This window comes from Oryzias latipes, chromosome 21 (genome assembly GCF_002234675.1).
Source record: "Oryzias latipes chromosome 21, ASM223467v1".
Taxonomy (NCBI): domain Eukaryota; kingdom Metazoa; phylum Chordata; class Actinopteri; order Beloniformes; family Adrianichthyidae; genus Oryzias; species Oryzias latipes.
The window spans coordinates 8,333,488-8,347,809 of record NC_019879.2 but is presented as its reverse complement, the minus strand read 5'-3'; the positions used below and the strand labels follow the sequence as shown (position 1 = coordinate 8,347,809).

At 40.2% G+C, this 14,322-nt stretch overlaps 1 protein-coding gene across 12 annotated transcripts in view; it reads right to left on the bottom strand.

Moving 5' to 3' along the window:
- Positions 1–4,116: 4,116 nt before the first annotated feature.
- Positions 4,117–14,322, bottom strand: part of lmo7 (LIM domain 7) — a 67,689-nt gene continuing 57,483 nt past the window's right edge. For 6 of the 12 annotated variants that reach the window (XM_023950988.1, XM_023950990.1, XM_023950994.1 and 3 more), the window contains 14 exons: positions 14,229–14,292; positions 14,007–14,063; positions 12,631–12,672; positions 11,967–11,992; positions 11,321–11,428; positions 10,497–10,583; positions 9,875–10,167; positions 9,671–9,727; positions 8,473–8,528; positions 6,384–6,561; positions 5,866–6,177; positions 5,117–5,225; positions 4,715–4,817; positions 4,117–4,626 (listed from right to left, as the gene is read on the bottom strand). In XM_023950988.1, coding sequence (XP_023806756.1) covers positions 4,604–4,626; positions 4,715–4,817; positions 5,117–5,225; positions 5,866–6,177; positions 6,384–6,561; positions 8,473–8,528; positions 9,671–9,727; positions 9,875–10,167; positions 10,497–10,583; positions 11,321–11,428; positions 11,967–11,992; positions 12,631–12,672; positions 14,007–14,063; positions 14,229–14,292 — 1,515 coding nt within the window. In that variant the 3' untranslated portion in view covers positions 4,117–4,603. The remainder of the gene's footprint in view (positions 4,627–4,714; positions 4,818–5,116; positions 5,226–5,865; positions 6,178–6,383; positions 6,562–8,472; positions 8,529–9,670; positions 9,728–9,874; positions 10,168–10,496; positions 10,584–11,320; positions 11,429–11,966; positions 11,993–12,630; positions 12,673–14,006; positions 14,064–14,228; positions 14,293–14,322) is intronic. The other 6 variants (XM_023950996.1, XM_023950992.1, XM_023950991.1 and 3 more) reach the window with 6 other exon arrangements.

The window sequence follows — 14,322 nt, the reverse complement described above, 5'->3', positions numbered from 1 at the left end:
ACTGGAATGGCAACTGAAATGCATCTTATCTACAGTAATAGTTTGCTTCCCCCAGCCACTGAGCTGAAGGCATAAAAATAAATCCATATTCTTTAAGGTCACAGAAAAATGTCCAGAAAGTTCTTTTCTCTGAATGAAACGCAGGGTTTCCTATTGTCTGTAGGGGATGCCAGTTCAAGTGGGGCTTTTCCTTCTACCGTTCTTTCACCTCTGAGAGTAATTTTCTTCTTTTTCGTCTTTGCAGTTTGTAGGAAAACCACGAGAGAAATGTTCCAGAGAAAGTAACTGTTTTGAAATGTTGACTCATATGTGCCCACTATTCAAACCTTTTATCTTGAAAGAAATCCAATCTAAGTTGAGAACAAACAAACAAGAGGACCTCTTCCGGAAGGTCAAGTCTCTTTTGAATGAGATTTGCCCTTTTGTAAGGCAGAGATTACAGGAAGCATTTTTAATGAAGACAAATGGGGATCTAAAGCTGATCCTTTCCTCATTGCACTAAAGGTCACAGATCAATAGTAAAAAAAACAACAACACAACAACTCATGTTTGTAAAGGAGGGCTAATAATCTGTTGTTAATTATCAAAATAGCCACCTGCGCCTCAGTTGAAGTTCATGAAACACATCTATTTTAAATCCCTTACCGGCCACATTATCAGGTCCACCTTGCCAGTTCCAGGTTGGACTTCTTTTGCCTTCAGAACTGCCTTACTCCTTAGTGGCATAGACTCAACAAGGTTCTGGAAACAGTTTGAGAGAGTTTGCTCCATATTGACATGACAGCATCACGCAGTTGCTGGAGATTTGTCGGCTGCACGTCCATGAAGCCGAGGTAAATCTTAACGAGCAGTTGGGCAGGTGTGGCTAATAACGTGACCAGAGTGTGCGTTTAACGTCTTTCAAACTTCTGCCATTCAGTAGGTTTGAGTTTGAAACTAAGCTTGTTTTCGGGGGCTTCATCATAAACCTTCATCTGTAGCCTGAGGGTCTGGAACCACATGTGGCTCCTTAGTCTATCCATTGTAACTCTTTAGCAATAAAGAATGATACCAACAAGTTCAATAAAAAAAGGGGTTTGTAGTTAGTTTCTTTTATGTTTTGTCATATATATTTAGAATTGTAACACATAAGTGAGATTAATAATGGTAAAAGTGGTTTATTATTAGAAAAAGCTTAAAGCACATTTAGATTTATTTGAAAAATCTGATTCTACACCAATGTGTAGAAATACAGTGGACCCCAGGATTTTAATATCTGGTTTAAACCACCTAGTGGGCATTTGTGGAACAGCACTTGACTGGTTAAGGTCTTGTCTGTCTGATAGGTCTTTTTGTGTGAGCATCTTGGATGCTGAGTCGTCTTGTACCTCCCTGTCATGTGGGGTCCCTCAGGGTTCAGTTCTAGTACCACTGTTGTTCTCCCTCTACCTGTTGACTTTAGGCTCTATCCTTCAGAGACACAACATTGCTTTCCACTGCTATGCTGATGATTGCCAGATCTACTTACTGTACCTCTAAAAAACGAATGATGACTTCAGCTAAAGCACTCCTGGATTGCATTGAGGACATCAAAGTTTGGTTGGCCCCGAATTTTTTAAATTTTAGTGAAAAGAAAACAGAGGTTCTAATGTTTGGACCAACTGGCCCTTGTGAGTCCACTTTTGCTGACCTGGGTCCACTGGGAAGATGTCTTAAACCCACAACTACCAACCTTGGTTTAAATATTGATAGGGATTTTAAATTGGAGGGCCAGATTAGATTAGTAGTGAAGTCCCGTTTTAACCACTTAAGACAACTGGCAACGGTGAAATCATTACTTTCTAGGCAGCATTTAGAAACCTGGATACACGCATTCATCTCGTCCCGTCTGGACTATTGCAACGAACTTTACTTTGGAGTGAGTCAGTCCTTGCTCTCTCGTCTGCAGCTGGTTCAGAACGCTGCTGCTCGACTTTTAACTGGTACTCTTAAAAGAGAGCGCAGCACCCCGGTCCTTGCATCACTCCACTGGCTGCCTGTGTTTTGTAGAGTTCGTTTTAAAATTTTTGTGTATGTTTTTAAATGTTTACACGGTTTTAACCCTCCGTACCTCTCTGAACTTCTTCATCTTTGTTCCCCGTTTTGGTCCCGCAGGTCAGCCGATCTGTGGCTCCTGCAGGTGGTCCAAGAGGAGGCTCAGAGAGGATCAGGCCTTCTCTGTTGCTGCTCCTCAACTGTAGAATAACCTCCTTCTGAACGTTAGAATTGCCCCCTCACTGTCCACTTGTGTAACCCGTCTTAAAACACATTTCTACTCTCTGGCTTTAAACCCCTAGTTTCTTTCTTAAGTCTTTGTGTCTTTAAACTATATTTTGTCATATTGATGCCTGTTTGTTTTTAGTTTTTTTTAAAGATGTACAGTACTCAGTTGGTATGGTATGATAATGTTATCATGTTTACATCCAATCATGAAAGGAGAAAAAGGATGACGGCACAGCAAATTCACAATTTGCTGTGAATTTACAATAGCTTTCTTGCATTGTTATTTCAAATAAATCTGCTGCAGCAGGATTCATCTTTTTTGACACAAGCTGGATTTTATTTTGAAAGAAATTTGTATGTGGAGCTGTCAAAGGCAAAAGAAGGTAAAATTGTTGTACAAAGAAAATTATAATCATTAAATTAAAGTAAATATTTAAAAGGTGCTCTTAATGGCCTGTTTACAAAAACATTGTGTATTGCATCAGTGACTTTGTGGCTCTTGCTGGGTTTTGATAGGAAGTACTGGACCAATTGGCTGTCTTAGCATTAAAAGTTGCAGACCCCTGGCTGAGCTAGATGCCACAGATGCCTAAGTGATTCCAAGCTTGTGTACCGTTAAGCTCAGTCGAATGTTCAGCCCATCAGTCACGTTAAATGGCTCATATACTCTTAATTTGGATTAGGTTGTCTGCAATGCCTCTGTATCTGCAGCCTTTCCATTGCATCTGCAAACCGTAACAGGTCTTTGAAGGCAGCCTTTGCAGAGACACGAGCGATTAACGCGTTAGTTCACACTGCAGGTGAATCAGTGCCTGATGATCTAAGTGTGAAAAAGCAGCTGGTCCAAAGAAGGAGCTGCTATTCATCTGAGACACATTTAAACACTCCCACAGGATTAGAAACCAGAAGCCACAATGTCCTGTGGTTTTTGATCATTCCCAATCATAATATCTCCCCTCAAGAAAAGAGCTGAGGTGAAATAGCATTCAGCAGTGAATTGGACGCCTCTGACAACAGCAAAGATAAATGTCTCAGTGCAGGTCTTAGCTCACAGCGCCCCCTTTAGGCCAAATGATGCATTAAACGTCCCCCAAAAGGCTTTTATTTCGAAAGACTGAGATTATTAAATGCAGGTATGAACTGACACCGAATAAAAATATTCATTTAACAGCCTAAACATCCTGACGTCCCCCCTGTAAGAGCATTAAAAAGAAAGGTTGAAGTGGGGGAGAAGGTTTGGATGCTTGCTAGATTTAACTTTTTCTAGCCACTGTACAGTGCTGGAGCCTCTCAGGTCATGTGTCATGTTTATTTTATTTTTTTACACCTTTTTTGCCACCTGAGCAGCAAAAATAACCCAGAAAAACAAAAACACCTTAAGAATTGAAGACAGAAATCTTTTTGTGCTTCACCAAATGAGGCTTATTTCCATAGAGTGCACTACTGAATCTCAGCTCATTTCCTCAGGAGGATTGGGGACCTTTTTTTTTTTTTTACCTAAAACAATCAGGTATGAATTCTCAGCTCATTTTCCTGCACACGTGAGTTTGTGCAACCACTAAAATGATAGATTACGCTTGAAAACCAGCATATCAATGGATAATCAAGTGTAATGCATGCACAGCAAGTAAAATATGCATGACAAATTGGCTTGGAGAACCCAGAACGCGCACGTCCTCTGAACCTCAGCAGTGAAGCTCATTGAAATTCCTTTCATTAGGGCTGCGGAATCGCAGAGAAACGAAGAGTAAGAGTGACTGACGGTAAAAGACGAGCCTAATCATTTCTGATTGCAGAGGCAGGAAAAGGTTTGCTTCATAGTGTGGGAAATAATGCATATTCATTGACGAGGACGAGATAAAAAAACACAACCAATAAAGCTTTAGTAGTTTATTTACAGACTTATTATTTATTTCTATTCAGTTTAGCATCCACTTAACAAAAAAAGTGCTTTTTTTCTCTTTGCCAAATATGCTTTCTAATAATTTTAACAGCCAAGGCACATTGACATAATAAAATCATCTCATCTGACGAAAGCGCTGAGATGAATTTCCTCTAAAATGGCAATCCAATTGCTTTACACTTTTTATGGCTAACACATTGGAAAACAGAAGCAAGCTGAAACCTCACACTTTTTTTTTACAGCGCTAGTATTGAATTAGATACATAAACACAAGAGTAAATAACGCCTTAGAAATTTAAACCCTGCAATCACGTTAAGAACAAGAAGGATATTTTTCCTCAGAAAGTTATTGGGGGAATCTAAACCAGTTTTCCAGTCATTGTCCCAACATTCACTTTACAAGTTCAGGGGTTGTTGTCGCAAGTCGATTCCTCATCAATCTGCTTGAGTGCTTTCACCTCACATGGATGTTGGTTGCCTGACTAAAAGATAACAATTGGAGGCGTGAGAAAACAAAAAAAAAGAGACTGGCGGTTTTCTGAGCTGGATCTCCAGGATCAGGTAACTCACTTTTGGCTTGTATGTAGCAGGAGTTGCAGTAGAGCTGTTGGTTTCGTATTCTGACTTCGGCCCCGGCTTCTGATCCTCCAAGGCTCGAATTGCAATCGATACACTGTGGGAATTTCAAAACGGTAAGGGTAAGAAGTTGGAGTGTGTGTGGGGAGTCAACTACAAAAATCTTTTCTGTTTTTACAGACAGAATCGACGCATAAAGAAGGACAAAGAGGATCAGATGGAGGACGTCGAAGGAGAAAGAAGTTCAGAGTTCCTTAAAGGATGACAGCAATGGATTGATGAAGGTGACAGGCCAAAAGAAGGAGAAGTTTGAAAAATTCAAGGTAGCCTTCGAAGACCGGCCAAAACGGCACGGTTGAGGTGCTCCGGCGCCCTCAGGGTCAGCCCAGGTCTCACCTTAAAGCAATCCAAATGAAAATAGAGCCCCAGGGACTCGATGATCATGGCCGCTCCTTTTCCCAGAGGCGTGTCACAGAGTGAACAAATGTTCTTTCCACTCACTGACCTGGATTGAAGAATGAACAACTGTGATTGAGAGCCAGACACACGTGTGATGGATTGTGAGGGCAGGTACACGCAAAACACGGTCACACTAAAGGTGAAGTCGAACAAAAGACACTGTGGACCTGAACTGCGGTACATAAACCCCTCTTTGAAGGCCAACTCTGATCAAATTCGTGTATTTGGAGTTTTTAACATGTTCTTGTGGCATTTTTCCAATGATGGAGGACATATATACAGAAAATAAAGCTTTTTATTTATTCAAATTGTGAATTAGGAGCAGGTAAAAAAATGGCGCTGGAAAAAGCTTGTATGTGCGATGTATGACCTACAACAGCAGGGGTGTGAGGAGCTGAAAGTTAGACGAAAACAGAGAAAATAGAGGGATGATGGGAAATGGATATGGGCTTACTTTGCCCCAACTACACAGTCTCTGGTACTCTGCAGTAAAAAAAAAACGACATTTAAAAAAAAATGCTTGGCTAAGAACTAATCATGACCACTGGGAACACTTTGAAAACACATCAAAAGATGATCGGGGTGGGGCTTTCACAACCACCTCCTGAGATAAAAAACCTGCATTTTCCAACCCTGTTCACCACAGAGAAAGTTAGAAACATCTGAAGCAGCACGGTTAGTTTTACCTGCTCCGCTGCTGGCGGGAATCTCCTTCGGGTAAGGGATCAGGAGTTGTGGGAGATAAAGTAGACGTGGAGGAAGATTGTCGGGACCAGGGGAATGTGTGGGTTCCTGCCCCACCTCTGAGGGAGCCCATAGACTGAGAGTAAGGCAAAGTGACGGAGACGGGCCGCTGGGCCCTGAGCCCACCACCATAGCCAGAGGAGTTGCCATAGAGACCATGTTGGGTCTGGGAGTAGTTCTGGACAAAAGAGTTGCTTCTAGGGGACCACGATGAACGGTGAGAGTCGTAGTCCAAGTTGTCCAGAGATTCACCCCTGCAAGCCAACCCCCGCCACACCCACATTAGTGAAGAATTAACATCTGGCTGCCAACTGATGGGAAATATTTTAAATAATCCAAAAAGTATCGCAGAGTGGCAGCCAGAGTGTTTTCAGTTTTAGTTCAGCAGCCTGACATGATGTTAGTAAATGTGAAAAAAAAAAAGCAACCCGCTCCATCGGTTACAGAGACGATCTCTCACCTGCGCATGAATTGGGGGTCGCTCTCCCCCTTGCTGGTGGGAGTGGTGGTGGAGCCCTGACGGATCCAGCTGCCGTCCCTCTGCAGTGATGTCTTCTTCTTCATCTTGTTCAGGATCTGCTGGCGCTCCAGCTCAGCCTGCGACAGAGGCTGGTAACTCTTAAAGTCTGCACTAGAGCCTGACCCAGGAGGAGAAATGAAACGGTTAGACTACATTCACGGCAGCACGAGGAGAGCACGAAAGTCTGAAAATGAGGATCTGTTTGTACACTGGAAACTATTGGATCCTTACAAAGATTTTAAACCTTGTTTTAAGATATTCAATATATATATATATTAATGTTTTTTTTTACCACATTTGAAGTTCTTTTAACTTCTTTCTATCCAAGCTTTTCTCAAAATCCGTTAAGATTTTTTTGTCTCATTAAGAGCTAGGACCTAGAATTAAGGACATTTTTATTAGAATTAGTCTAAATTATTTTGCTCCAAACTCATGACAATAGAAAAACTTGATTTAAGACTAAAAAAAAAACTTAAATCGTACTGTAATATTTGGTTCAATTTTAAAGATGTGATTTTGAAGTTGAATAAGAAAGTTGACTGAGGTCAGATTTGCGTTAAACTTTATCGTTACTTAAAAAGAAATTTTGTAGTAAAATGAAAAAATCTAGATACAAAGAGTTTCACACGAGCATTTAAAAACAAGCTAAAATAGCTGTTAGGTAGAATTACTTCAAATTATTTGTCATACAGCCCAATAATGAGATATATATATTTTTTTTACTATTTCTAAGCAAATGATTTGGATTTTTTTGGGGGGGGGGGGTTATGGACCTAATGATCTAATTGTAGTTCACTTTGATTACGGTGACAAAAAGGTAGAGGAAAAAAGTGGAAGTTTCAATTATTCTTGAAACATTAATCTTAATTTTTGTCTCCAAACTAATTACAGATCATTTTACTACTTTCTGGGGATTTTCTTTTTGAGATGAGTGTTATTTTCCTTTTTAAGGCCATCTCTTTTCGCAGTTCCCTGGGAAAAATTTCTTCTCAAGACAAATTAAAAAGTATAAAATACAAGTTATAAGTTAAAAATTTAGCAATAAAACTACCAGAATTTATGGTTTCTTGAAATAAGTCTGCTCTTTTAAGACAAAATGTAATCTTGAAATTAGCTATAAACATTTCTATTTTGGTATAATGCTCTGACCATTGGGGATATTATGTTTTAAAATTCGGGGATGTATTGTTTTTATAAAATTTGATATCTTAAATATACATGCTTATACTTTTTCCATAAAAAATAAATTTTTTAAGCCTAACAACAGTCAATCTATTTTTCTTTGTAGACCAAATATGATAAGACTAGAATTACAAATTTTAAGATAAAGTTGTCAAAATGATGTGCGAATTATGAGTGAAAAACTAGTTTCATTAAATATATCAATTGCTTAAAATAAGCTGCTCAAAAAGATATTCAACATTTATTGCCTTACTAGAATTGGGGCAAAAAGGATTAGTAATATTTTGTGTTGGTTTTCTTCACAAAACGAAGGCTGCATCTCAAGAAAGTAAAAATACCCTTCTCTCAGGAAAATTAACCAAATCAATAAAATCGTTCAATTAAAAATTAATCTTAGTTTGAGAAAACGTGTCTTTTTGACCAGAATGTCTATCTTAAAATAAGAATTCTTCATAAAAACCTTTTTTTTGCCACATTGGCAGATTTGTTTTTTGGTTATTTGAAGAAAATCTACCAATGGGTGACAAATGTCTGACTTATTTCTACAGCGCCTATTTTTGCAGCGCAGTTTCACTCAACAGTTAAATTAAATTACACAAAGATCTGAGAGATCACTGTTCTGCTGCTTGAGACTTTTTCTAATCAGTCAAATGATTCGCAGTTTAACTGTAAAATCAAATATTTCCACGGTTCTTGTTTCAGATTCATTCGTGAATCAAGAGGAGGTAGAATTGAGATGAAACAGAACAGAAAAGTGCTCCGTTAACGCAGACTCTGCTGCTGCATCAGCACTTGCTGCCCTTCAGCTGCAGCTCAGACACCAGCAAGTGAGTCAGGAAGCACTGACCTCTCCTCTGACCTTCCTCGTCTTCATCAAGCTGAGGAGATGATTTGGACTTTGCCCTGTCAAAACAAAAGACCAAAAGAACGGATCAGACCATAACATGTTTAGAATGTTTTGTTATTGATTTTTATTTATGTGACTGTACATTTATGTGAGTTACTCTAAGAAAACATGGAAAACTGGTATTTATGCGAAAAATATTTGCAGAAAAAGCTCGAGTATTTCCAGAAAATTAATCAACACCTGATTAATTTTTTTGAAGATGTGTTTCATTTGTAGAAAGACTTTCAGATGCATGACCCTTATTTTAATAAATGTATTTGACGTTAGGGTGCTTTGCACTTCAAGATGAGTTTAGTTTTATGTCAGAAAATCTAAAAAGAGAAAAGAAAAACAAGCTAGGACCAGATGCAACGAGTTCCGCAGTGAGGGAAAAAGTTCTTTGGTACTCCCTAGTCCGGTAAGTAGCGCACAGCATGGACTTCCTCTGACATCATTTAGGTAGCTGCTAAGAGATCCGGTTCTAATCTAAATTTTATAAAACCTTTGATCATGTTAAACAGACCTTTGTTTCATCTAACTGGACAAAAATTTGCCCTGAAATTAGTCAATCCAGAACTTTTTAAAGGAGTTCAGAATAATGATGCTTGTCTTTTAAACAAACAAAAAAATCCCACCAATTTAAAACCTTGAGACTTGCCTCTATGCATATCTTTCTTTTTAGTTTTTGGTTTTTTATTTACAAATACATGAGGTTTTTTTTCCAAAGCAATAATTAGATTGGCTCTGTTTCTTCTTTAAATTCACACACCAGTGGGGTCACTCATGAGATGAGGTCAGCTCTTCTAATCTTTAAAGTCCCACTGTGATGAAAATGGTGTTTTTAACATGTTCTTGTAGCATTTTTCTAATATTCGAGGACATATATGAAGAAAATTAAGCTTCAAATTGCATTTCTGAGTATTTCTTTATTTAAATTGTGAATCAGGAGCAGACGCAAAGAATTCTGGTGGAAAAAGCTTGTAAGTGTGACGTAGAAGAGGATTGAAGTCTTTAACTCTGAAGTTTATAATTATATTTTGTCATTAATTTGCACTTTTGTTCGTCGGTAACGAGGCCTTGATGAGATCCAGGAAAGTTTATGGTTAGAAGATTTTCTAGACAGGAATCAAATGCAGTTTGGCCAACAGTCTGTACTGACCTGTCTGTAAAGGACAGTGGTTGCTGGACACTGGCAAAGCCATGCAAGTGTCCACCCCTTTGGAAAAGGGAGGTGTGTGCAAGCAGGGGGGTATTAAAGCAGGAGGATAAAGCAAATATATGGGTTAGTTGCATGGTTACAGGGCAGAAATAAAAGCAGGATCAATGTGGGGATGAGAGACACGTTAAGATTTTTATTGCTGACCACTGTTGCTGCTGCTCCAGAGCTTTTTCCTTCTCCCTGCGCTCCTGCTCTGCAGCTTCCTGTCGCCTCCTCTGCTCCTCCTGCACCTCCCTCCTCTTCCTCTGTTCCTCGAGGCGCAGCAGATCACGCTCCTGCTCCTCCCTCTTCTTCCTCTCTTCCTCCTGTCTTTGGCGCTCTTGTTCCTCCTTCCTCTTCCTCTCTTCCTCTTCCCACGCTGGAGGTGCGGTTTGGGGGACGGAGGAGGAGGACAGAGGGAAGTGAGTGCCGACGTTGTTGCTGTTCACCTCGAGATGCTACCAGAGAAAAGGAGAACCAGAGTTTAGAAACCTCAGGAACATTCAGGTGAAGGGCAACCGAGAAAACCAGAAAAGGTTTCAACATTCTGTTAAATTTGTTGTTGCAGAAGCATTTGGTGATGTCTCCTGGATATGTTCCGCTTTTACATTGCTCTGTTAACTAAAATATCACATTTTTTTCCACTTCTAGGATTGTAAAAAGCACATTTAGAGATCTGTGGATGCATTTAAACGAGCCAGTGCCTATCACTGCTAGACTTCACAACCCCCAGCTGATCTTTCAGGAATCAGCTTCTGATTTGAACAAATGAAAGTGGCTGAGGTACCTCTTGTTGGCCCATGCTTGTAGAAATGTCCTGCTGAGCCTTGTGCCACTCTTCCTGCAACTTCTGCTGATCGCGCATGTATTTTTCCTGAGAACAAAGGAATAAGGTTACGGGGCTTCTCACTGGTTCATGTATTGGTATTTTATTCCCCTAAAAACACATAAAACAATAGAAATAAGAAGAAAGCGGTGCCTTCCAGATGCTCTGTTTTGTGCATATTTTGCATTTTCAAGCAGAAGGAAAAAAATCACCTACATGTTATGCAATCGCTCTGAAAAAAAAAAAAAAACTATGGACTTTGCCGGGCTGGAAAGTCTAGATCGGGAAATCAGGTCGTTTATCCAACTGGGAAAAAAGACTGGAGGAGTTAACAAGCCCTCCAGGCTACATCAGTACTCTGCTTTCCCACCTCTGATCTCCATCCAGAAATAGGCCTCCAGAGCAGTGTTTTTGTCAGATTTGACTACATTTGACTTGGATATTCAACAGATAGTATCAGTTGTCTGATTGGAGCCGATTTATTATCTGTATTAATTTGATTATAGTTGCAGACCTCCTTTTAGCCTAAACTATTTGCTGTTTTTGCTGTAAACAGACTGAAAGGCAGGAAAAAAATAAAGATTAAAGGATTTATGGGTTTATGACTTACCTCAGTGCCATCATGCAACTGAATGGTCACATAAGTGAAAAGGAAAACTTAATAATAATAATGAGCAAGCTAAGGTTTGCTGGAGTACAAAATTAGGCAAACTAGGAAGGACAGAGAGACTAGATTGGAAATGAAAGGCAGCAATTAAGGTAGATAAATGGGATTTAGTATAAACCTGTAGAAGGCGCTCTTGTTCCATCTGCCATTTCTCCTGCCTTCTGCGCTCCTCTTCTGGGTCCCACGTCCAGCGGTTGGATGGTGGAGTGATGGCAGGAACAGTTATCTGAGGACACAAAGAAAATTATCTGAGGTGCTGCTTTCCTGCCTTAGATGCTACTACAGAGCAGGAGGTTAAGCATAAAGCCAGGTTTCAAACTGATGACAACATTGTCTGCTTATACATACAAAATACAGCTGTTACTGTAACTTATGAACATAAAAATACTTAATTAACAAATAAAAATGAAAGATTTTAGCTACCATGCTCATGGTAAGAGCAAGACACCTGTACCTGGGGCATATTTTCATGTATCTCAGAATTTTCTGTTTGACTTGACCTGAAAATGTCACACATTTGGGCATGAACATTTGATTGACAGGTGATCATCTAACCCTGAGCTCTACTAGTGCACCAACGTCTGTCAGGTCGTCTCAATTGCCAGTTTTTCAAAAAGCTGTGGTTTAGTGACATCATATTTCACCAAGTGTTTCTAATGAGCAAAACAACAGAGTCACATGATCACGTCCAACAGTCACCGGGTGAACATATAACCCTCTCAGCGGTGCAGTTTTCAAGCAGAGCAATACTTCCAACTACTTACATCTGGCATAGAGGAGTTTGATCCTCCTGAAAAACAGAGAATATTTTGTCAAAACTCTTTTCATGCTCCTTAGTGAATAGAATATTATATAAGCAAGTCATTTTCAGTGCTCGGACTCAATTTATTTACTCAAATTTGACAGGCATGTTAAAAATTCAAACTGATTCTTAATTATGATGCAAATCCATAATTAAAATTTGATTGACAACCAAAAGAGTAAGCAATTTTTTTTGCAACCAGCCTCAGCTGATTAAAGTCAGGCTTCATTCGAAGTCATCTCCGTATTTCCGAATACAAAAATCCATAAATCATAAGGATGACAAGATGAGATCCGAATCATGCATGCAACAAAAGCATTCACACTTCAAAGGCATGCATGCAGATATCTTTGCCTGCAACAAAGTACAAAGTGAACTCCACAGCCTGTTCAACTCAGTGACAAAACACTACAAACAGAACAGGTTGTTCAATTTTTATGAAGCTATGATTGGTTGGCTGCAATAGTGCCATGCTGTTCAGCCGCAGGATAACTGTCTGTTTTTTTTGAAGACGTTAGTTTTTCTGTTAAGGTTTGACTGAATTTTGGTGCTTTGAACAGCATGCCAGCATCCCAGACTGAGCAGAGAGAAGGCAGGTAGGTCATGACACGCTCAGCCCTGTTTACCACAGAGGTAGGTCAGCGCACTGACGCTGGACTCTGAGCCACCTGAAGGAGGGAAGGGTACAGCACAAAGTTTAAGCTTTGGCTACAGACAGGTGAGAGGAAAAACATGTAAAGGTTTTTTTTTTTCTTTATCTTGACATTTCAGGGGTCACTTCAACACATGAATTGGGAGAATGCAAATTCAGGAGACAAAAAAAACACAGAGGACAAAGCAGCTACACTCACCGGCCACTTTATCTGACATACTTGTCCAACTTCTCGTTAATACAAATTTCTAATAGGCCAATCACATGGCAGCAACTCCATGCATTTAGGCATGTAGACATGGTCAAGTTGATCTGGTACAGTTCAAACCGAGCATCAGGATAAGGAAGAAAGGTGATTTAAGCGACTTTGAAAGTGGCATGTTTGTTGGTGGAAAAGAGAAAATATCCAGTGAGCGGCAGTTCTGTGGGCAGAAATGCCTTGTTGATGCCAGAGGTCAGAGGAGAATGGCCAAACTGGTTCCAGCTGATAGAAAGGCAACAGGAACGCAAATAATCACTGGTTACAACCGAGGTCTGCAGAAGAGCATCTCTGAACACACAACACGTCCAACCTTAAGGCTGATGGGCTATAGCAGCAGTGGGGGTTATTCCTGTCAGCTAAGAACAGGAAACCGAGGCTACAATTCACACAGGCTCATCAAAACATTGCCTGGTCTGATGAGTCTCCCTTTCGGCTGCAACATTTGGATGGTTGGGTCAGAATTTGGCATCAAAAACATGAAGGCATCCATCTTGCCATGAATTGACGGGTCAGGCTGATGGTGGTGGTATAATGGTGTGGAGGATATTTTCTTGGCAAACTGTATGCCCCTTAGTACCAATTGAGCATTGTTCCAACACCACAGCCTACCTGAGTATTATTGCTGACCATGTCCATCCCTTTATGATCACAGTGTACCATCTCCTGATGGCTACTTCCAGCAGGATAAGGCGCCATGTCATAAAGCTGGAATCATCTCAGACTGGTTTCTTCAACATGACAATGAGTTCACTGGACTCAAATGGTCTCCACAGACACCAGATCTCAACCCAATAGATCACCTTTGGGATGTGGTGGGACAGGAGATTGACATAATGGATGTGCAGCCGATAAATCTGCAGCAACTGTGTGATTCTAACATGAACATAATGGAGCTAACTGTCTGAGGAATGTTTCCAGTAGCTTGTTGAATCTATGCCACCAAGGATGAAGGCAGTTCTTAAGGCAACAGGGTGTCCAACCCGGTACTAGCAAGGTGTACCTGATAAAGTGGCTGGTGATTGTAGAAAGAAACACACAGTCATAATGAAAAAGCATCCCACATCACTTCCAGATGCCTTTATTTTTACCTTGTTCAAAAAACTCTGACCTCCGTTTTAAGTTTTTCAAAGATATGGGTTCTGACTCTACATGGAAAATGGAGAACAGGAAAGAGTGAGGAACAGCATTTCCATGGCTAACACATTGCACTGCTCTCATCACAGAATTAAAGAATGATGGCTTTTGTGCTCTGCGCAGAGATAATTGTGGACATTTCATAACCTTTGTGAATGTGAGTTCTGGTCTTTTACCTTTGTTCCTCATGGTCACCGGTTCTTCGTGGAGACTCCCGTTCACTCCATTTGACGCCACCCCCTGCAGGGAAGCGCAGCAGGATACAAACTC